At 40.5% G+C, this 22,900-nt stretch overlaps 1 protein-coding gene across 5 annotated transcripts in view; it reads right to left on the bottom strand.

Moving 5' to 3' along the window:
* The window catches only part of LOC119652274 (trissin receptor), a 463,147-nt gene that overhangs the window by 234,172 nt on the left and 206,075 nt on the right, over positions 1–22,900 (bottom strand). For all 5 annotated transcript variants that reach the window (XM_038056265.1, XM_038056267.1, XM_038056263.1 and 2 more), the window contains exon 3: positions 19,456–20,513. In XM_038056265.1, coding sequence (XP_037912193.1) covers positions 19,456–20,020 — 565 coding nt within the window. In that variant the 5' untranslated portion in view covers positions 20,021–20,513. The remainder of the gene's footprint in view (positions 1–19,455; positions 20,514–22,900) is intronic.

Here is a 22,900-nt window from a genome sequence, read left to right as displayed (position 1 = left end):
ACAGCAACTGGCTGATGCTACACTTTTGGCATTTCCTCATCAAGATGCACCCCTAGCCGTTTTTGTTGATGCCTCTGACATCGCAGTAGGTGCTGCCCTTCACCAAAAGGTGGACCAAGTTTGGCAGCCGTTGAGCTTCTTCTCGAAGCAGTTGAATCCCGCTCAACGGAACTACAGCACCTACGATCGCGAACTGCTCGCCGCATACCTGTCCATTAAATACTTCCGTTTCTCCCTAGAAGGCAGGCCGTTCACAGTGTTCACGGACCATAAGCCTCTCACGTTCGCTTTGAAACAGAAGCCCGACAAAGCGTCCCCTCGTCAGCTTCGACACCTGAGCTTCATAAGCCAGTTTACGTCGGACATCCAGCACGTGTCCGGGAAGGACAACATTGTTGCTGACGCTTTGTCTCGTGTCTCCGAAGTTAACATCCCCGCCTCACTCGATTTCTCGGCTATTGCCAAGGCGCAAGTGGATGACGCAGCACTTCAGAGCCTCAAGTCCAACCCCAAATACAAATTTCGGGAGTTGCCCATCTTCGGCTCAAACCTCTCGCTCTGCTGCGAAGACTCGGAAAAGGGACCTCGGCCATACATTCCGGCCACATTTCGCAAGGAAGTGTTCCACGCAGTTCACGACTTGGCGCACCCCGGCATCAGGACAACAAACCGGTTAGTCACCGGAAAATACTTCTGGCCCTCCATGAACAAGGATATTAATTCCTGGGCCAGAGAGTACATCGCATGCCAAAAGTGTAAAGTATCCAGGCATGTTAGGAAAGAAGTGGGCTCATTCCCCCGCACTACCAAGCGTTTCCACACAATACACCTCGACATAATAGGGCCTTTGCGAGACTCGCACGGTTACAAGTATTGCCTCACAATCATCGACAGGTTCACGCGGTGGCCTGAGGCAATACCTCTGAAAGACATTACGGCGCAATCTTGTGCCGAAGCCCTCTGCCGAGAGTGGATACCTCGCTTTGGCGTCCCTGCAGTGATCATCACTGACCAGGGAATGCAATTTGAGTCCACCCTTTTCTCCGAGTTAGGCAAACTCCTGGGTTTTAAACGCCAGCGGACTACTGCATACCACCCGCAGTCCAATGGGATGCTAGAACGTTGGCACCGGACGCTGAAAGCCGCCATTATGGCACGCGACGACCCGTCCTGGACTCAAGTCTTGCCTCTCGTCCTACTCGGCCTTCGAACAACCCGCCGAGAGGAATTTGCTGCCAGCCCCGCGGAGCTGGTTTACGGGGAGAACCCAAGACTCCCAAGCGATCCGGTCTTCGACAAGAGATCGGGTCTCACGGAGTCGGGGTTGGTGCGTCTGCTGAGGGACAATCTCCGACGCATCAAAGCGCCACCGCCCACTCGACACTCGTCCATACCTGCTTGTTCGCCCAAGGAACTGGACACGTGCACGCACGTGCTGATCAGGACGGATGCCGTCCGGAAGCCGCTGCAGCCTCCATATGAGGGCCCGTACCGCGTTCTCGAGAGGGGAGAACATTTCTTCCAGCTCGAGATCGGTGGTCACAAAAAGGCGGTCTCTTTGGCCAGGCTGAAACCCGTGTGCGCCCCGAAGCAACGTCGTGTCCGCTTTGTGGATTAACGGCGAACGAAGTTCGGGGATCCGTCGCCGAAACCCCCTAGGTTTCGTCTGGGGGCGGAGTGATGTGGCGCGGCAGGATCTGCAGCATTCGAAATTTATTTCGGATGTTGCGGATGCGGACGGGTAGATGGCGCTGAACGTGGAAACTCTCCACTCACGCGTTTTCAGAACGCACCGGGGAAGTGGAGAGCCAGCGGTAAAAAAGTGCCGTTGGTTGGGACAGTAAGGACCGCATGGAAATAAGTCGGTCTCTTCTGTTCCCAACCGCGACACGGAACACTTCAGCGCGCTCATTAAAAAAATATTATAATCAAAAAAGGCTCCATCGGTTAATCTCCTACAAGTGCGGAAAAAGACTATTACTAAAGTTGTTCGTTATTTTCTTATACCGTTTTTGATATTAAGACTGAATGTACAGAGACTGAATTGGAAGTGTTATTTCATTGATTTGATATTATATCTAGTCATAAATATGTGGACATTTAAAATTTTTATTACTAAAAGGACAGACCATAATCATTTTAAAAATTTAATTAAACGTTCCCTTACTTTCATTGAATGTTCCGTAATCGCATTGATATCAGGAAATGGGAAATTTGTTCATTCCTACATGTGTAATTTTTGTCGGTCCTCTTCTAGCGAAGATATATTAGTGCCTGGGCGGAAACTGCGCTGAAATATTTTTTACGAAATTAACGGATATTTCAAATTTAACTGACGAATATTCAATAATTTTCAGTTAATGAAGTCTTGTTAACCTCATTTGGACAGCGATGACATCAGGGTACTATTTGGAATAATAAATTATTTAATACTATTGAACCTGTCATTCTCGCTATTTGATGGTGCAATATACCCGTCAGAGTCTCTTTCAAAGTCTCTAGGATTTGTTACCCATTTTCGGTGTAGAAATTTTTATTGAATTCATTTTTCGTTATATGTGATCATCCATCTTCGCCATGTTATTTACATAGCATACTGGCTCCAAACCCAAATAAATAAGGAGGGTTTGAGGCGCTCAGTGAAACCAAAATAAAGGGCTAAAATCAGGGAAAGAGACATATAAAGTATAATTGGAGTTATTCCCCTATGTTAAATCGTACTTGATTTTTCTTGGTACCAGATACCGCGACAGGCCGACCAAGAAAATGCATCCAGTATCGTTAGAAAGAAAATGATTGAATTGAGTAACAGTTAGCTTTGGAGAAATGCTAGGGCCTTGACCTAGTCGACGCGGCAGGACGAACTCCGGTCCTGTCAAAAAATGGGCAAGGGTTCTTGATGCATGGACTGCGTCAGGATGTAATTAGTTCGAGTAAATCAATCAAATGCGTGTCTGCAAGCTAAATATTGGCACCCTCACTGGAGAGACCGAGAGCAAGAGCTCTTCTGAAGAGGAGTATTGATATTTGCACTCTACAAGAAACTTGAAAGCTGCGACATAGAACGGGAGCGCGGCAAAAATGGCTATAAATTTCTCTTTTTTTGAAGCCCACGAACTCAATACGGTGTTGGCATTGCCATCTCGGAGGGTTTCCGTGATGTAGCTAAAGAATTCGATGGTTTGATGAGCAACTGATGAAGCTAGTAACCACGAGTATGATATGGAGTGAATAGTTGATTTATAATCGATGTAGGCTGTCGATATATGTCGGTTTTGGTTGACAAGCTTCCTTACAGTTGCCCAGAACTGAAGTGAAAGCTTTGTAAATGACGGGAAGACAAGTAATTGGTCGACATTTTGAGAAAGGGCACCCTTTTCCTTAGTAATGAGATAAGTTATACCCTTGGTAAAAATAGTGGAACTACTTTTGAATGGGCGGTCACCTGATTAATAATATTTTCCAAAAACTTTGTGAATGCTCTTGAACCGATTTAGCCAGAAATTGTAAACCTTGTCAACCCCTGGCCTCTTCCAAATACCTGTATTTTCAAAGGCTATTTCAGTATCAACTTCAGTCATTGCAAGCGTGGTTATTTCGAGGAGGGGGCTGTACTGCTTCTAAATTGCAGCAACTGGGTTTTATTTCCCTGATATTTTCCCTGATCCAGATCGAGGTTACTTTGCCGACCTGAGTTAATGAGATTTTTATAAAATCGTTCTATAGTTTCGGAAGAAAAAGTGTTATCTATCCTTCGCTCTTTTGATGCGCCTCAATGATTTCTGCTGCCGACATAGTTTCCAATGATGCTCACAACATATCTGTGCGCTTTTGGTGATCAGTTTCCAAGATTCGTTTGCATGGCACCTTTACAACTGGTAAACTTTTCCTGCGTATATGTCGATTATTGAAACTAACAACCGTCGCTGCTACAATATAGATCAGGCTATGAACCACTGTCGCAGTAATTTCGCTAAACAACCGATGAGCCAAAATTCTATCAATGGCAGCAATAATGTTATTAGTTGCCGAAGTAACCTTTAGTTTTAAGATCTTTGACCTAGAATCTAGGAAAATCTCAGAATGTTCTTTGATTGCCACCTGGAATGCGGTAAAGGCCTCATCATAAATTGGACCGATATCTCCAGTTACTAAGCTTCTCCTGTCTACCCGATTCATGGTGTACCTCATTGCTGGAAGCTGCCATTGCCCAAGCATAATTTTGAACAAGAGCAGTGTACGTAAGAAGCAGTCATCATGCAGTCACTCTGCTTGCAAAGCGATACAATAACGCAATACGGGACTTTAAAGATCATCGAAGCTACAGGTACCGGTATTAATCATCCGTACTGCACATATAGCTTCAGTTTGAACAATTAGAGCTTATTTGTGTTTCCACCCTTGATAAAGTAAATAGGATTTTACTAACGTTCATTTCAATACAATTTAGAGGAACTAGGAGCGGCTTAATTGCTAAATTGCACTTCAGAAGCAGCGGCAGTATAGCAAAATTGACTTAGGATCACAATCATCAAACTGGTGATTGTCGAGAATTTCAGAGCTTTCCTTAACGTAGTAATATTTTCTGCTTATTTAGAAGAGTTCTGATACAAGTTCAACAGCTTTAGTCAGCGCGAATAGGACGCACTGCTCGAACTAAGCGTAGCAGTATAAGTTTAGAATTTTAACTTTCGTAGACAAAAATACCTTAGCGAGCGAATAATGTCAAAATGTCAAGGTTTAAATGCGCACGTGTCTAGAGTAATAGAAATGAAACACATGCTTGCTCTTTTAATTAACTATTTATTCAGGTTTTGTGTAAAACAAAACCTTATTCAAATCGATTCACTGTCTGCCTCTCTGTCTGTCACACGCACTTTTCTCCAAAACGACTAAATCGATCCGAACGAAATTTGGTGGACAGATTAGAACTATGAAATCCCACGCATACAGCGAGCGGCAAAAATTTAGGTGGAATTTAAAGAAGGGCTCCCCATACATGCAAAGGAGGGATTCAAAAAATTTTTTCGCGGTATATAGTCGTGTAGGGTATCAAATGAATGATCTTGTTTTTTACTTTTCGCAACTGATATTAGTTTTGTCGTGAATTGTAAAGTGCGCGAGTGAGAAGTCAAAATGTACGCACTTAAAGTGAGACAGGACTCATTTTCAGAAACTATCCAACCCAAAACAAATCAGGGTGGTGCGCCTAGAATAAATCTAGGCCTCAAAATATGTTCCATTCCGATATCTGCTCAAATAAACTTACTAACAGTATACTACCAACTTTAAGAAATTTACTGAAAAATTAAATTCATCCTAGGACTTCCAAGTTTTGCATAGAGGACACTATTTTGTATACATGTGGCAAATTTCATGGAACTCAGGCTATTAACGCCAAAGTTATAGCAGTTGAAACTTTCACGCGAATTAACTACTTCCAAAGCCATGCAAATAAGATGCAGACGTCATAATTGACATTCGCGTGAAATATTAAAGTCATATTTATGAAGAATCTACTTTTCTCCAGCCCTTTTAAGGTTTTGTATAAAACACTTATGTGTTCCGTTGTTGGTTAAATTCACATTTGCTAATAATATTAAACTTAGAGTATGAAGCGTATGAGGTTGACTATTATCAATACAGGGCTTTCCATCAAAAGGTTAATTTAAATCGCTTTCTAAAAACAAGAGGGCAATCGAATTTTTAACTATGTGACACGGAGCTGTTATGCACTCGTCGCACCTCACTTCTTCTTTTTCTTTAGCCTTTGTCCCATTCACAAGCGGAGTCGGCTCGTCACGATTGATTTCGCCATTTTATTTTGTTAAGCCACGGTTGTTTCGGCCGGCTTTCTGGCCGCTTACCGTTGACTTCGATGTTCAGACCAATATTGGCGAGTGAATTCTCGTTAGCGCGAATTACGTGACCATACCATCGAAGACGCCTCACTTGCAGTTTTTCCACGATCGGTGCAACCCCATATCAATCGCGGGCATCCACATTTTGAACGTGATCAAAATGTGTCACGCCACCAGGGCAATGCAGCATCTTCGTCCCCATTACCGCAAGTCGGCAAACACTTAGAACTATAGAGAGTGACAGACGGACGACTTTGCGTTAAATTTTAGATTTGAAACATGCGTGATACATCTATCACAAAGAACACCAGTTGTGGAATACCACTTCATCCAGGTCGCATTTATGCGTGAAGCAATATCAAAACGCAGTTCTCCATTGGTTGATAACATTGAATCGAAATATTTAATTCGCTTAGTTTTGGGCAGGTTATTGAAGCTTACAGCACTGAGAAATTTAAATATCTCGAGGCAATGCTGTCAGCCAATGGAGAACTACGTTACGCTGCTCACATAGGGAAATACAAAACCTTTTATACCTGAAGCGTCAAGCTTCCGGTTTCTAGACTTATTTTAATTTTCCTAGGAAAATTCCTATTTTGTTGATCGTGAGTCGGAGGTAACGTAACAGCTTTGCAATCCACCCACTGTTTCGGAGGACACAACTTTATTGATTTCAATTCTCATGCTTTCTCCCAACTTCAAAACTAAATCAATCTTTCCAAAAAATCCTTATTGAATCGATAATATTCAATATGAAGACGATTTAGCTCGATTCCTAAAATTATTTCATATTAAATTGAAGGGGCATAATTTTGGCGAAATGAGAATCCACTTGGTGCTGCCTGTGAAATATATTTACCAGGGGAACCGGTGTTAAGAGAAAAATTCTGCAATTCCGAGGATAAAAGGATACTGGCGTGAATATATGACAACTTTTGCCGGGAATATGAAAATGAAAGTGTTAATGTGCAATATATTTTGAAATTCGAAATAATTCATCAGTTTAATTATTTCTCTCCTAGTTTAGACAAACTAAACCAGAACCAGATCAGACAATGGCAACGTCTATGTTGAATGGAGCAATGATTTAATTACAGTAATTTGAGTGAGGATTTGAACGTGAGAGCTCTCAATGGTAATGAAGTGACTCATCCAGTCTAATTGAAGAATGAATAGTGTTTGCGCTGGGTGTAGTTCCTCGAATTTTGCTATGTCCTTTCTGGAAAAGCTCCTGAGCAATTAACGTTCTTCAGTAGAGTTAAATTAATTATCATAATTATTGTTGACTAAGCATTGATATTGTATTATATAACCATTTGTCTGTTCTAAGTATTCCTCCCGCGATTTTGAAAGCACTTACTTCAAATGCATATTCGAGTTGGAATAATTAATCGAGAGTCGAAATACCTCCATGGTTGAATTATATATAAATAGGTCGAATATTGAGACGGTAGTATATATTATAATACCAAATATATTCTGTTCTAGCGAAAAAAACTAAATCTGATTATGGTATTTACCTGGAGGATGTTAGAGAATACTTGAAAGACCAAGATCATCATCATAATACTTTTCTTCCCCTATTTTTAAATAAAAGATGTTAAAAGTCTTCATATCAATTAAAAAACATATATTTATAACGTCAATCCACATCAATTAATTTCCAACAGTTCGTACATGCAGCAAACAATTATTTTGCCCGAATGAAGTTCTTTAAATTACTACTGTCTCACGAGATTTACTCTGAAACCGCTACACGTGCTACCAGTTAAAACATTTTGTGTTGGATTCAAGGGGGCGTCCCATATATGCGAATGACGGGGGATTTTTGACAGAATATGATGATGTGGGGTATCAATTGAAAGGGCTCAATTATTACTTTTCGAAAATGATTTGATTGATTTTTGATCTTAGATGAAATGTAGGGAAGTGAGGACTTAAAATGTGTTCCCGAAAAGTGAAGCAGGTTTCATTATCAGAACCTATCCTACCGAAAAATCTGAAAAAGTCATATTGATGCATCTATACAAAATCTAGACCTGAAAGTACATCCGATTTATCTGCTCAAATAAAGTTAATAATAGTACATTACTATATTTTAGAAATTTACCCGGACCCTCCCTCCAAGACTTTTTCCCCTACCGTGGTAATTCTTGGTTCGAGATTGTATTGGACCAAAATGCCCCAATGACACGACGAAGACAGTTGGATAATAATAATAAAAATGCCCCAATGACACGACGAAGACAGTTGGATATAATAACAGAGGCTTGAAGCTTTCGAATAATATTGGCGGTTACTTTCCAAGATGTCACCGTCAATAGAAGTAATGTTTCCTAGATTTGGAAGTATGATGACTGGGATGTGATTCTCACAGGGATCTTTCAGCAATTTCCAATTGCACAAAATCCAAAGCCTTATTAAAATGGTACCTCAAAAATGCCTTTATATAAGATCTAAGCTCCAAAATACATCTCATGTTGACGGAAAGTTTAAAGGGGACACCGAGCTCGCATAATTGGCGGGATTGATTTTCAAGGCCCGCTTCTCAATTCCTGAATCTTGGCTCAATTTTCTTTTTTGTAATTACATGTAGTGTAAAAGTGTTCAGTTTTGATTTTTACCATTTTTGTAGGATGGTACAAAAATAAAGTAATTTTCTCACCTTTAAAAATTTTCAGATTTAAAACAGAAATTAAAATGTTTGGTTTGTCCCAATACAATCCTAAAACGGTGGCGCATTTTGACACTTTCAGATCCCTTTTACTTAGGTGCAGCAATGAATTATCTGTCGGCGTGTGCTCAGTTTCCTCTTTGTTAGCCATTTCCAAATCGAGAGTCGGGTTCTCATATGATATTGCGTATGTTGCGTGAATGGATACCAGAATCGAAAAAATAATTTCCATTGCATTAATTCTTCTACTAATTCACACTATTAAATATGAAATAGAATGGAGGAGCATACTACTCCCATGGATGGAGGCTAACTACTCCCTATGTGACTGCCACGGTGGCTGCAGGAGAAATTCAAGATCAATCAGATTGCCACATACATCCTCCTTTGTCTTAGCAATTACTCACAGCTGTGAGCAGATGCACTCGTAAGACGAAGCGACTATCCCTTTCCAGGTCTCCGGCATTATCTATGTTGTTTCGCTTATTCAGAAGAAAATTAGCGAAGCTATTGTTACTCGCGAGGTAGTCAGTCTGGTAAAATGTTCGTTGCCGGTGAGTCGAAACCCAACTTATCTTGTCGTGCGCCCTGGACTCCAACAGCTTGTCGTTGATGATCGAGCGTTGTTGTTACTTTTGCTGTTGCATATCCGAGAAAACTATTGTCAGAGCCAAGTTTCGTAATCAGATCACCCATCATCATCACAATATCACCTTTATGCACAATTATGATACTCCTTAGTCTGGATTGGAATTTCGCAGTCCAGATGCCAGCTATTGGTCCCAGGTCATAATAGTAGGCCATGCGGAAGCTGCTAGTAACATTCAGAGATGAAATTTCCCACTGCTACCTCTAGGCTTTCCACGATTCAAAAGCACATTGTTGCCAGAGTGAGAAGATTACTGTCCTACCATTTCATCGAAAACAGGACCATGCGGAAACGTATTGCTATATCCCCAATTGTCGCAAACACCACAAGTAGTAAAGCAGTGGTTCTCCCCTAAAGTTAAGTTTCCGACTTCATTTAAGTTACCTTGAATCAATCCAGTTATATCAAAAACCTTGGAATTACTCAAGCAATATGCATTGCGCGGCTATTCATGGGAAAGCACTATAAAAAGCATCATTTTTTCTACGTTGCTTGCCTAGATCTCGAGAAGGTGCTTGGAAAGGTACCACACAAATTCATCTGGTATACCGCGCGATAACACTTGGTGCCTGGAACTGAGCTTTTTAAGTATTTCGAATCAATCAGCCAATGGGGAACTGGGTCATGAAATTTTTTCACTCAACAGTGTAATCTGAATGAAATGTGTACGTTCTCTTAGGTCATCACACATCAAACATTTACAGCAGTGTTGTTGACAAACATGTGTACCTAGGTGCTGGCTGACTACCAAAGGCAACAAACAGCGTCTCTTTATGATGGAGACGAAAGTGTTACGTTCGTTCAGACTATGGTCACGTTCAAAACGAAAGCATTTGCGATCGAATCTAGCCTAATAGTATAGGCTATTTGAAGGAAGGTCGTGGGAATTGGAGGAAAATGTAGATTACGGAACTGTCAACGTCGACAATTTAGACATATCAGCATTTGACATAAAGTTCATGAGCCCCTGTATACGAGTTTCGGCATTCACAAACTAATATACAATACGTTTTTAAAGTACGGTTCTGAATAACTAATCAATATGATGACAGAGTGAAATACTTAAAATAAAATTACCATCCCGAATCGAGCATGAAAAAGACCTTCAAACCCATGTGGAAAATCATTTGCCTGGAACCGTACATCGGAATAAATCACTCACGACAACTAATAATTAATAGCTTTTCTTCATTGGGAATAGTATCACATTTCTGTAATTAGAAAGCATTAATTTTTGAATACCATCTCATTATTATATTATTATTGAAAACCTTTTGGATCTCGTTACCTTCTCTTCGAAAAGGAAGTGAAGAAAAAACACATGGCAAGCGCAGTTCCTGGTTACACAAAATGCAATGCCCTTAGTCCGGCAGAGGAAGACGAAACAATCGATCTGCTGGCAAGAACGCAGCAAAAAGAATTCCGCGAGGTGGTGACTTAAAGGACCAAGCAACCAAAAAGAAACACCTAAGTTGAATAGCGACAGCAGTGGCTCTATTGTAACAAAGTCAATTACAACGGTAAAACCAGCGCGAAAAAAAAAGAAAAGGGGCAAACCACGGTCAGGCGCCATTCTCATTAAGTCAAACAAAGGACGATCTTTCGTGACGGTTCTTCGAGAAGTCCGCACAACGTCAAACCAGAAGACGCTGGGGTAGATGTTCTGCGAAACAGTCCAGAGCATTCTCAACGCACTATATTAGAGACACAGCGGGAAGTTGCTTAAGATGCTCAAGTAAAAACTCATCAAAATTGAATACATGCTGCGGGAAACTATTCACCAGCGCAAAATGATTTTAGAACGACACGATCCACAATTGATACTGTAGAAGAAGTGGTCCTAATAACCCTAGACGTAAGAGACGCCTTAAATTGTTTTTGGTGGTCTCATATGCTTGATGCGCAGGAAAATCGTTTCCATACTCCAAGCTACTTATTACGGATATTGAAGGACTAAATGACAGCGTAAAATGAAGGTCACATCGGGGGATCTATTCTTGCTCCGGACCTTTGGAACGGAATAGTCTTATTCGACTCACAATCCATGATGAATCCCATTTGCCGGAGACGCGAAATATGGCTGACCCTTTCAGTAAGGGGACGTACTGCAAGCGATAAGTGCAAGTACAACGGTGAAGGACCTTGCGAATTGTGCCCGCCTATTGTACCGTCTCAGGGCCAGCAGTAATGGTGATAGCAGGGGTTATTCCGATCGCAGAGGTCTATATACTTCAGAAATGGTGGGGGAAATCAGGAAGCCGTCGCTTGTGATTGCAATCTGCACATGACTGCAATCTTGGGAATGAGAATCAAGGGTCATGTGGACAGCACATCTCATAAAATACGTGGAGCCGTGGTTCAATCGAAAGTGCGATGAGGTTAGCCATTTTCTAACCCAGTAAGTCCTGCACATGATTGGAAAATCAAGGCCACCTGGCTGCATTTATTGCAAGAATTTAGTGTATGATGCCTATCACACTTTCTTCTTCTGCAGAAGGTGGAATCAACATCGCCATCAAATTTCCATAGAAGTCTAGTGTCTCCAGACAATATAATTGAGGCCATGCTGCAGAACGAGTGGCACGTTACAAACAAGACATTCTTAAGACGGAAAAGACTGAAATTAATAGAAGGGATGCCAGAATAGCTGAGGCTCCTTGAGCCACGGGGCCTGAGGTAATATATCAAACGGTTATCGGTTGAAGTTCTAAACGCACCAGGGGGCATTTTAGCCGGTAGTCTGTCTGAGACAGTAGTATGGCACTTCGTGTGTAAATGCATTTCACCTCCCTGCTCCAAAAAAAAACTATTTTCTGGAAGTATTAGCTGCTCCCAAATTAACATGCTAGATTTATAATTCTGGAGAGCTTCATCATGGAATTAAGAGCACACTTTCTTTCCAATTCATGAATTCATTAGCCCATCCATTGCTAAAATTATTTTTTGCTTTCAACGGTGGCACATGCAGTGGTTCCATTTGACTAAGCGAAAAATTTAATTAGACTTCCGCCTGCACCCAAAATTTCATTTACTTTTATGAGAAATTCCTATAATAACCCAGCACAACAGGTGGCCAACTTAAATGAAGAATATTTTCTCTATTGAAGATGTTTCATCAAATTTTTAGGACATTTACCCGTGATTTCTTAAGCATAACAAATTACAGAGCGAAAATCGTGGACATTTCTTACTGCGATTTTTCTCATTAGACAAACTCGCAGCTAAATATAGCTACGAATTTTCATATCTATTTTGGTGAACTTTATATATTTCCATAGAAGATTAAATTTCTGTTACTGGGGAAATATAATAAATATATCAGATTGGTTTCGCAGTCTTAATGTAATTTACCCAAGATGTAATTTACACTGAATAAAAGAAAAGGAAATGGTTGAATGGTTCTGTTGGCCAATTGTCTGTGTGCGGGGTGGCTCCGACTAGTTCGTAAAATTTTATATTTTGTCACCTTCAAGACAAAGAACTGGTGAGGAAATTATAAGTAATAGATAACATGGATAATTTGATGAGAAACCATTGACAATCAAAAGCTAACTGGGATTCAATATTGAACCCGACAAGGGAGAACATGAACAATGAAGCGTTCGAGTGCCTTCAAGCATAGATACTGAAATATTTATCATGCTGAGGCATGGATAGGTTCAATTCACTTAACTCTAAAATTGAACTTAAAGCCCTGGTCCACCCCCACAACTTATATGCTGTGTTAACGTTTCAGTGATATATTCTACCCATGATGAGATAAGTTATTAATGATAGCATCATGAGAAGAGTGGACTGGTTAATAGAAAGATTGTGAGTTGAGTTGGAACTGTCGACGCTAGCAAATAGTTTTATTTAAAATTTAGATTAAATATATGAACATCAGTACTTACAACATTCATTCACTACCGTAATTGTCAACAAATAAGATCCAACGAGGCTGTCTTGCATATTTGATGCATATTTTGGTCTGATAATGCATGCAGAACGTATCCTCTGCATTGTATACTATGCAGGAGATTCATGTGTAAAGTTGGAGTGCGTTGTACGGGAATTTTGATCGTTCTGTGAGAAGAATTCTTCGTGATGATCTTGATTTTCATCCCTATACGATGGCGATAGTGCAGGAACTTTCAGAACGTGACTTCAATTCTCGGATGAATGCGTGTGAGCTTCTTCTTGATGTCGTTCCTGAGGGTACTATTGTTTTTTTTAGCGATGAAGCCCATTTTCATTTATGTGGGTCGGTTAACAAACAAAACATGCGCTACTGGGCTGACACCAACCCTCGAGAATTCCATCAAAAGCCTTTGCATTCACCCAAAGTCACAGTGTGGTGTGCAATTTCCTCAGCTGGAATTATTGGTCCCTGGTTTTTTACGGAAAATGAGGTTACAGTCACAATGAATTCGGACCGGTATGTAAACATGCTACAGAATTTTTTTTTTCCACGGCTAAAAAATTTGGATTTGGGGGACACTTGGTTCCAACAAGACGGTGCAACAGCATACACTTCAAGAGCATCGATGGCCGTTTTGAGGGAACACTTTCCAGAGCGCCTTATCTCAATTAGAGGCGATTTGGAATGGCCGGCACGCTCTCCCGATCTGTCCCCTTGTGATATTTTTCTATGGGGTTTTTGAAATCCCGTGTTTATGTGAACCGTCCAAGAACCCTACAAGATTTGAAGACCAACATCCAAGAAGAAATTGCCAACATAACACCTGCTATGCTAAGAAGAGTCATGACAAACGTCAGAAATCGGTTTACGCAATGTATGGAGATTGGGGGATGTCTCCTAACAGATTTGATCTTCAAAACAATGTAAATAAAAACTTTAGACATGTACCTACATTATAAAAAATAAATAAATATTTTCCGATCCATACAATAGTTTTTATTGAGTTTTGAAAAAAGGAAGTTATGCTTCCGCACCCTGTACTAATCTCAACAGTGTTCGGCCTATGCCTGGCTTAGTAAGGAACAGACATTCAGATTTTGCGATATTCCTAATAGTTGTCTGGCGTCCTGGCCTACGCCATCGCTCCATCTCAGGCAGAGTCTGCACGTCTTCTTTCTCTACCAAAGATACTACCCTTATATACTTTTCGATCATCTTCACACATGCGGTCTAAGTGACCCGCTCACCGTTACCTATTGGGCTGAACTTTATCCATAATCAGGCGGTCGTGGTACCGTTTATAAGTTTTTGTTACAGAATCGATCATCCTCATGTAAAATTCTTCGAAGGCTCCTTTTCTCGAACACGGCCAATTTTTTTTTTTGCTAAGAACTCAAGTGACCGAAGAATACAGTTTTGTAAGCTGAAATAGGCTCTGTTGGCAGCGAACAACCGTGCACGGATTTTATCATCATAACATTTATCGGTTGAGATTTTTTACCCTAGATAGGATAAGTTATCAATGGTCTCAAAGGTTTGGTCTCCCATTTTTATTGTTTTTATCTGACCAATGTGATTTGACGTTGTTGCTTGTTTGTTTTTTGTTGCTTGGCACCATGTACTTCGTGTTGCGTTCATTAACGTGCACCCCAAGATCTGGATGAAGGTGGACTGTACATCTCGGGTTGTTCTTCCCATAATGTCGACATCGTCAGGATAAGGCCAGCACTTGGGTGGATTTGAAAACGATGGTGCCTCCCGCATTTACATTAGTACCGCGGATCACCTTTTCCAGGGTCAGAAAAAAGAGGATGCATAATATGGTATCCCCTTGTTTTAGACCGTTGTTGATGTTGAGTGGCCTGAAGAGTGATCCTGCTGCTTTTATCTGGCCTCGCACATTGGTTAGGGTTAGCCTAGTCAGTTTTTTAAATTTTGTTGAGAGACAGTCCTCTCATGGCCGTGTACCCTAGCTGTGTGTCATAGGCAGCTTTAAAATCGATGAAAAGATGGTACAACTGGTAGACATATTCCAACAGGTTTTCCATCACTTGCTACGGAGGCAAAAACTGATCTGTTGCTGAATAGATAAACAAATTAGTCAACGCCTTCGATGCCTTGCCCGTTAACGCAGATAGGGAGGTTGCGATGACCCGTTAGACTGAGAAGTTGCATAAACTAGACTAGTGGATAGGACCGGGCTGATTCTTGCTGACGGGCAAATGGAAACGGCCTTTGTCATCGATCGTTGATAGAAAAATACTATTACAGTTGAATTTAGAGGGCATATGGCCACTCCCAAACCGTCATATACACGGAACTAAGCTTCAGCGGTCACCTAGAATTTGCTTGCCAAAAGTCATCGGGTACCGATACCAAGATACTTGTTGTTCAGGATATCTTCTGGTTCATTCTGGTGCATTCTGGTGCATTCTCCTATCAAAATCGCTTGAGTGACTTACAAACTTATAGAAATAAAAGCGAGTAAGCTTATGGTCTGGTGACAGCATTTCTCAAATTGCATGAAATGCGGCAGTGCTGGCGATTTCAATTGACATTCTCGCGAGAAATAAGCGCGCTTTACCATACAAAACGAAAAAATCCACGAAACGCAGGAAGGGGTCCTATTTTCATGAGGTACAGCGATCGCTACATCCTATATATAATTCGCTTTGGACTTGATGATTGCCTTAATTGTCATCGATGCGATATTATATCGAAAAGCGCTAATCATGTGATTTTACATTGCTCAAGAGTTCCAAACAAAAAAATGTACTCCAACGAAACAGGAAGATCGCCAAGTTTTAGAAAAGTTGGTTCATGGTTACAAAACAAAAAAAAACCAAGAATGCCTGAAAGATTTTTTTCGTATGCCGATATTTCGAGGCCCAGTTGTCCCCTTCCTCAGTGACCTTTAGTCTGAAGGAGGACTTTTTCTGGCACTATAGAAAAATTAATTTATGCTCAAAGTATGGGACAGCGAATCAATGCCTGACTGGCAACGAGGCATTACCTGTCTCATACATAAAAGGGGGGATATCACGCAGTGCAGCAATTATAGAGGTATCACGTTGCTGAGTACCATCTATAAGATATTCTTCTCTATCTTGCTTGGCCGGATAGCCCCATACGCCCAGAACATCATTGGCTCATACCAAAGAGGCTTCACTCCAGGCAAATCAGCAACAGATTAGATTTTCGGCAAGCGATGGAAAACTATTGGAATATGGACATCAGTTGCTCTATCTTTTCATCCTATGACAGCATAGCACGGGTAAAACCGTACACGGCCATGAGAGAATTCGGCATCCCGACGAAATCGATAAGAGTGACGAGGCTGACCCTGACCAATGTATGAGGCCAAATAAAAGCAGCTGGATCACTCGCAAGACCATTCAACATCAACAACGTTCTAAGAAAAGGATACGCCCTATCATGTGTCCTGTTGCTTTGAAGAAAGTGATTGACGATGCCGATGTACAAGCCAGAGGTACCATCCTCTGCATGTCCACCCAACTACTGGCCTATGCTGACGATATCGACTTCATGGGAAAAACAACCCAAGATGTACAGTCTACCTTCATCCAGATCGAGCAGGTGGCGATTGACGCGAGATTTTGGGATGCAGATTAATGAGGGCAATGCAAAGTATATGGTGGCAACGGCAGCGCCAAAACCAAAAGAACGAATAACATCAAATCGCACTAGAACTAGAACTTAGAATCGCACTAAACTAGAAGAATAAAGATAGGAGAATACAGCTTTGAGACCGTTGAGAATTTCTCCTATATAGGGTGGAAAATCACAACCGATAACAGCTATGACGGTGAAATCCGCGCATGGATGTTGGCAACCAACGGAGCCTATTTCAGCTTACAAAAACCTCACCATAGGGTCAAAGCTCTTACTGTACAAGACTATGATCTAGCCAGTCCTTATGTATTCCTCGCAAGACTTGGGTTCTTAGTAAAAAAACTGCGAACCCTTGGCCGCGTTCGAGAGAAGAATCATCTGAAGAATTTTTGGAATCCCTACATGAGGATGGACGATTCCGTAGCTTACATAACGACGATATCTATGAGCGATACCACGGCCGTCTGGTTGTGTATAAAATCTGGCTCAACAGATTGCGGTGGGCGGGTCACTTAATCCGTATGGATGAGGATGATCAGGCCCGGAAAGTCTATAAGGCAATATATATGGTAGAGAAAAAAGGCGAGGAAAACCCTGTCTGAGATGTAGCAATGGCTTAGGTCAGGACGCCAGACAGCTTTTAGGGATATCGAATTGGTGGACCTAGACGCAAAACCGGGATGTCTGGAGTTTCTTGTCAATGCGGGCCTAGACCAGATTTTCATCGAATATAGTCATGTGGGGTATCAAATGAAAGATCTCAATCATCCAGACGTGAATTACAAAGTGCGCGAGTAAGGAGTCAAAATGTACACACTTAAAGTGAGGCAGGACTCATTTTCAGAAACTACCTAACCCCATTGGAACAAACCAGAGTGGTGCGCTTAGATGAAATCTAGGACTTAAAATATATCCGATTCCTATGCTCAAATATACTAACTAATAGTATATTACCTAGCACGAGTATAGAGAGGAATATTTCGTATACACATTCCAAATTTCATGGAAATCTGGCCATTAACGCTAAAGTTATAGCAGTTCAAACTTCCGCACGAAATTACTGCTTTCAAAGCCATGCTAATAAGGTGCTGATGTCATAATGAACGAGAATAATTGACATTCGCGTGGAATATTAAAGTCTCATTTTTGAAGAATCCACTTCTCCTCAGCCCGTTGTACGGTTTTGTGTAAAACACTTATGTGAAATCTAAGCCTCGAAAAATATCCCATTCCGATATCTGCTTAAATAAACTTACTAATTCTTACTTACTTGCTTTACTTTTAGAAATTGATTGAAATTAATTTCATGCTAGGAATACTAAATTTTGCACCGGCATAGAGGACAGTATCGTCCATACGCATGAAAATGCAACTATTAGTATCAAAGTCATGCGGTTAAAACTTATCAATTTCGTGCGAATTTACTGCATCCTAAGCCATACCAATAAGATGCTTACGTCATAATTAACGAGAATAATTGACATTCGAGTGAGATACTAACATCCGATTCATGAGGAATCAAGTTCTCCCCAGCCATTTTTAAGGTTTTGCGTAAAACAAAGCCTTCTTAAAAACGGTTTACTGTCTGTCTGTTCGTCACATACATTTTTCTCGGAGGCTGAAGCAGCGATTGACACCAAATTTGGTGGTTTACATTTTTTTTTCGCCAAATATAGCCGCTAGCGGCTAGTACTTTCCGAGGCTGGTCTTAGTTTTTGCATTTGTTGGAAAGGCGGGGAGTTTGGGGGGTCGAAAGTGATCATTTATTTAACGGGCCATTCTCAGAAACTGCTCCACCGACAAAATCCAAAAAAACCAAGAGGCTGTCACTATATGGTAGCTAGACTCCGAAATACCCTCCATACCGATATCCCTTCAAATAAAGTTAATAATAGTATATTACTATAATTTTCAGCAATTGACTGCAGAACCCCCTTAAGGTCATCCTAGCACCACCAAATTTTGCAGCAATGTAGCCTATAATATAGAGCTTAATCCTACGAAGTTTGGAAATTGCAATTCTCACATAACATATGCGTATATTACGTGTTACGTACTAATGGGACAAATTCACACTCAAATGTCTTATAAAAGAGGTACAGAAAACCTTTGATATCTGAATCGTCCAGCTTCCGGTTTCCCGACTTGTTTGTATCTTTTGTAGGTTAAGTTCTTCGCATTTACTAATAATATTAAACTCAGAGTGTGAAGCGTATGAGGTTGACTATTGTCAATACAGTGCTTTCCATCAAATGATTTACTTAAATGGCTTTCTAAAAAATAGAGGGGAGTGGGATTTTTAAGTATGTACACACGAGACTGTTATGCACTCATCGCTCCTTACATAGGGCGACAGAAAACCTTTTATACTTCAAGCGTATAGCTTCCGGTTTCGTGACTTGTTTCTTTATATTCCGAGCAGAACCTACAAGTTTGACGTTGCACACATGCAAGTTAGGGTTTTCCGGAAGAGACAAAATATTTCAAAAAAAATTAGGAGATAACTTGAGCCAATTGAATTTGTGAGGAAATTGTTACACTTGGACTTAATTTTCCTCATTAAGAAATTAGCAATTTGTACCCTAGATTGATCTATCATATTATGCGAATTCAATCTTAATAAGCACCAGCTCAATGCTGACAATAGTGCTACTTTCGAAATAATCTCTGCGAAAAATCGGATTCTATGCAAGATAATATAATACAGCTAAAACAATGAAATAGAAAAGGTACTTACCGAAAAAACAACAGCAGAACACTAATGAATACAAAGTTATAAAAATTATTTTCACATCCGTCCTATCGAATACAAAATCACGCTTTCCACCACTCCCATTATCTTCATCATAATCATCACCCTCGCCGTAGATATTCTCGGCACCGGTACTACTTTCAGTAAATCCTACATCGTTACCCCCACTCCAATTGGTTAACAAATAATCACTTATATTATTAGCGGTTAAATTCGCGAAATTATCCAGAATAGTCATATGGTATTGGTGGCGATTATCGCGGGTGAAATCGATAAAATTATCGTTGTTATTGGTTCTTGCCCTTTTGCTATTGCTGATAACAAGGTTTTCTATTGTTGGGGTCGCTGTCTTCACCAGGCTTGAATAATCGCTCCTTTCGTCAATTTTAAGAAACTCGTCGTTGTAGAATCCACTATTACCAAGAAGTAAGTACGTATTATTTAGCCCGGGTAACATTAAAGTCCCTTGTCCTTTCACTTCATTGTAGTCCAATAGCAGAGTTTTTCCATTTGTCCACAGCAAAGTTGACAGCGTAATCGATAGAAACATATTTTAACTAACTTCAAATGCATCGACGACCTCCTTTTCTTCTATTTCTTTCCACCATGTTGTGGAGAATGAACAGAATCCCGTTTCAATTATCCACAGGACATTTAAAAACTATTTAATCAATTCCCTTCACAATCCACCAAGATAAACGACCATCTTCAAATTCTCGTAACGACAGCAAATATCTTACAGTATCACTTGTTCACCGCACAAGAGGTTAATAAAAGAAAATATAAAACCGTTTGTCACAAAACAAGCTTCATCAATTCCTCCTCAAATTGCCTCGTTTGTCTCCACTTTAGAATTTCAAAGCACGTGATGATAGACTTGAGTCCAATTCAGATTCCGTGCGAATAAGGTTTACTTAACGTAATTTATCTGGTTTTATCGACACGTTTTGCCGCTTTCCCTATTTTCCAGGAATATGAATTGGTACCCAGTAGGATATCCAATATGATTACGTCCAATTTACTGTCGTTCCGCCTGGCAGAATCTGAAATCGAGAAAAATGAGTTGCTTTTAGTATTGCAGGAAATCTTTTATTTTTTTGTTATTTTGTTAATGTAGAAATTTGATTTCATTTTATAAATGTGGCAACGTCAATAAGTAGCTAGAACACGAAATGAACCTGGAAATAAATGTTTCGTTTTGGTTTTTAAGCATCTTAAAAGGATTAGCTTTTCATACTCGGCTTACTAGATTATAATGTATGATCCCTATTCACTGATCGCAGGTTTGCTGTTGTTGGCAACTATCTTATGGACTGTCTACAAGAGGGATTCTTTCTACTTTGTTATGGTTCTTAATAATGAATAATTCGTTAAGGTTTCCAGATGAGAAGTGAATCTATGCAATTGACTTACCATGGACTAGAAAAAGTATAAGAAAGTTCTATTCATTAAAGGTGATATTGGCAACAGAAGTTCAACTACCACGAACAGTAGAACACTGAGGAGCACCTCTTGAATCCAAACTGACATGAAAGCGTGTCTTCAGGGAACACCCTTTGAGATCCTGTACTGTAATAAACCCTATATCGCAATGTTAATTTTCCTTCTTCTTCTTCAGCCTATGTTCCGTTGAAAAAGGGGATCGACTCGTTTTGATCCATTGCGTGATTTTTCTCGGTCATAGACTTGATCTGGATTGTTAAGTTTTCAAATCACCGCCCAGCATATCAAACCACCGTTATTTCGCCGGAGTTTTGGTTGTTTCCCATCGATTTCGATGTTCAGACCAATCTTGGCAAGGGTATTTTTGACAACGCGAACAACGTAACCGTGCCATCGAAATCTCTTAATTTTCCAACCCCATATCGATCGCGGATATCGTCATTTATGAGGTGATCAAAGCATGTTACGCCACTTGTCCAACGCAACATTTTCATCTCCATTACCACGAGGCCCCGTTCACTGTTTTTTATAGTCCACCAGCACTTAGAACCACAAAGGACGACAGGGCGGACGACACTTCGTCAAATTCTGGATTTAAGATGTTCGTTGATGGGTTGATCATCATACAGAACGATCGTGCCACTTTATCCTGCCCTTGCGCTGATGCGTGAAGTAATTTCATAAGGCAGTTCACCATTGGCTAATAGCGTTTTAGCGCATTGTTCATATTTATAATTTCTTTTCGTAGGTATTGTCTGCTGGCTATCTAAAGAGAAACTTCTAGCTCAAATTGGTCTAACAAGTATTACCAGACGAAGATGTTCCGTTGGACTAGTTGCGTGACATATTTTTCCACATCCGAAATGAGGAATAATTGTGAATAATTGTGAGAGAGGCGTCTTCAATGACAGTGACGTAATTCGCACTAACGAGAATTCATTCGCCAAGATTGGTGTAAACATCGAAGTCGATGGAAAGCTTGATACGCTGGATTGGGATTTGAAAGCCTCGCGATTCCATCCAGATCAGGCTTTTGATAGAACCAAATGAAGAAAAAGAAGAAGAATTACTACTAGAGGGATGACAGCCGCGCGAAAATGCCATAGATTGAGATTCATTCATTTGAAAGTGCAAATTACGAGGCAGATGCGCTGGATACCTTTGAGCTTTGATGCTTCCGAACCATAGAATTTCGACATTTCTCTCGTCAGTTAGCCTCGGTTCTTTTGGGATTACGGTCATAGTTATCTTAATCAATAAGTCAATTATGAAAGTTAAATCCGGTTCAGAAGTGTTTCCATTACACCGATGTATGGAACTGCGTCAGCGCGTTAGAAATATAACGACTTCAGATATTACAATGGATGTAAGGCGTTCCTTTTTAGGGGCAAGTGAAGAATGCCTGCCATGAGTGACAGTATGAACGGGTGTGGTTGGTAATAAAGATGCTGAAATGTTAGCTATTTAGAAGTCTAGCTTTACTTTGCTGGTATTGAAGTCTGTTTTTGACATCTATCCATATAATGTAAGACTGTTTAATCCAAATTTCAGTTTAGAGGTGAAATTTTTCCTGAATGGTTCTGAGGTTACTAGGATAGCATCCTTATGGTTTATTAAGGTTGGAGGCAAAGACATTTTAGTGGGTGTTCTAGTAGTTCATTACTCCTTAAACTATCGCCCAGCGAAAATCGTGCTAATGACCTAAGCTATCATAAGCCAAGGTGGAAGAAAAAGAAGCGACCTTGAACTCCCAACACAGTTGGCCGCTTCCTTAAACATAAAATGAAAATGCCACAGCACGATTTTCTTCGAAGTCGAATCTGAACAATCAAACTATTTAATTGGCATATCCAACATAGTCTTCACCACAAGCTTATCAACCTCATTTGATATGCCGTCCAAGCATGGCGTCCGGAAGGAATTAGTAACCCCTCATTAAGCGAAAAATTGCTGGATAATTTTCAACAAGACGTTGGGGAACGTGCCG

The sequence above is a fragment of the Hermetia illucens genome, chromosome 3, assembly GCF_905115235.1.
Source record: "Hermetia illucens chromosome 3, iHerIll2.2.curated.20191125, whole genome shotgun sequence".
In the NCBI taxonomy this organism is placed as follows: Eukaryota; Metazoa; Arthropoda; class Insecta; order Diptera; family Stratiomyidae; genus Hermetia; species Hermetia illucens.
Note: the sequence above shows the minus strand (reverse complement) of the source record. Positions and strands in the feature narration are given on the sequence as shown.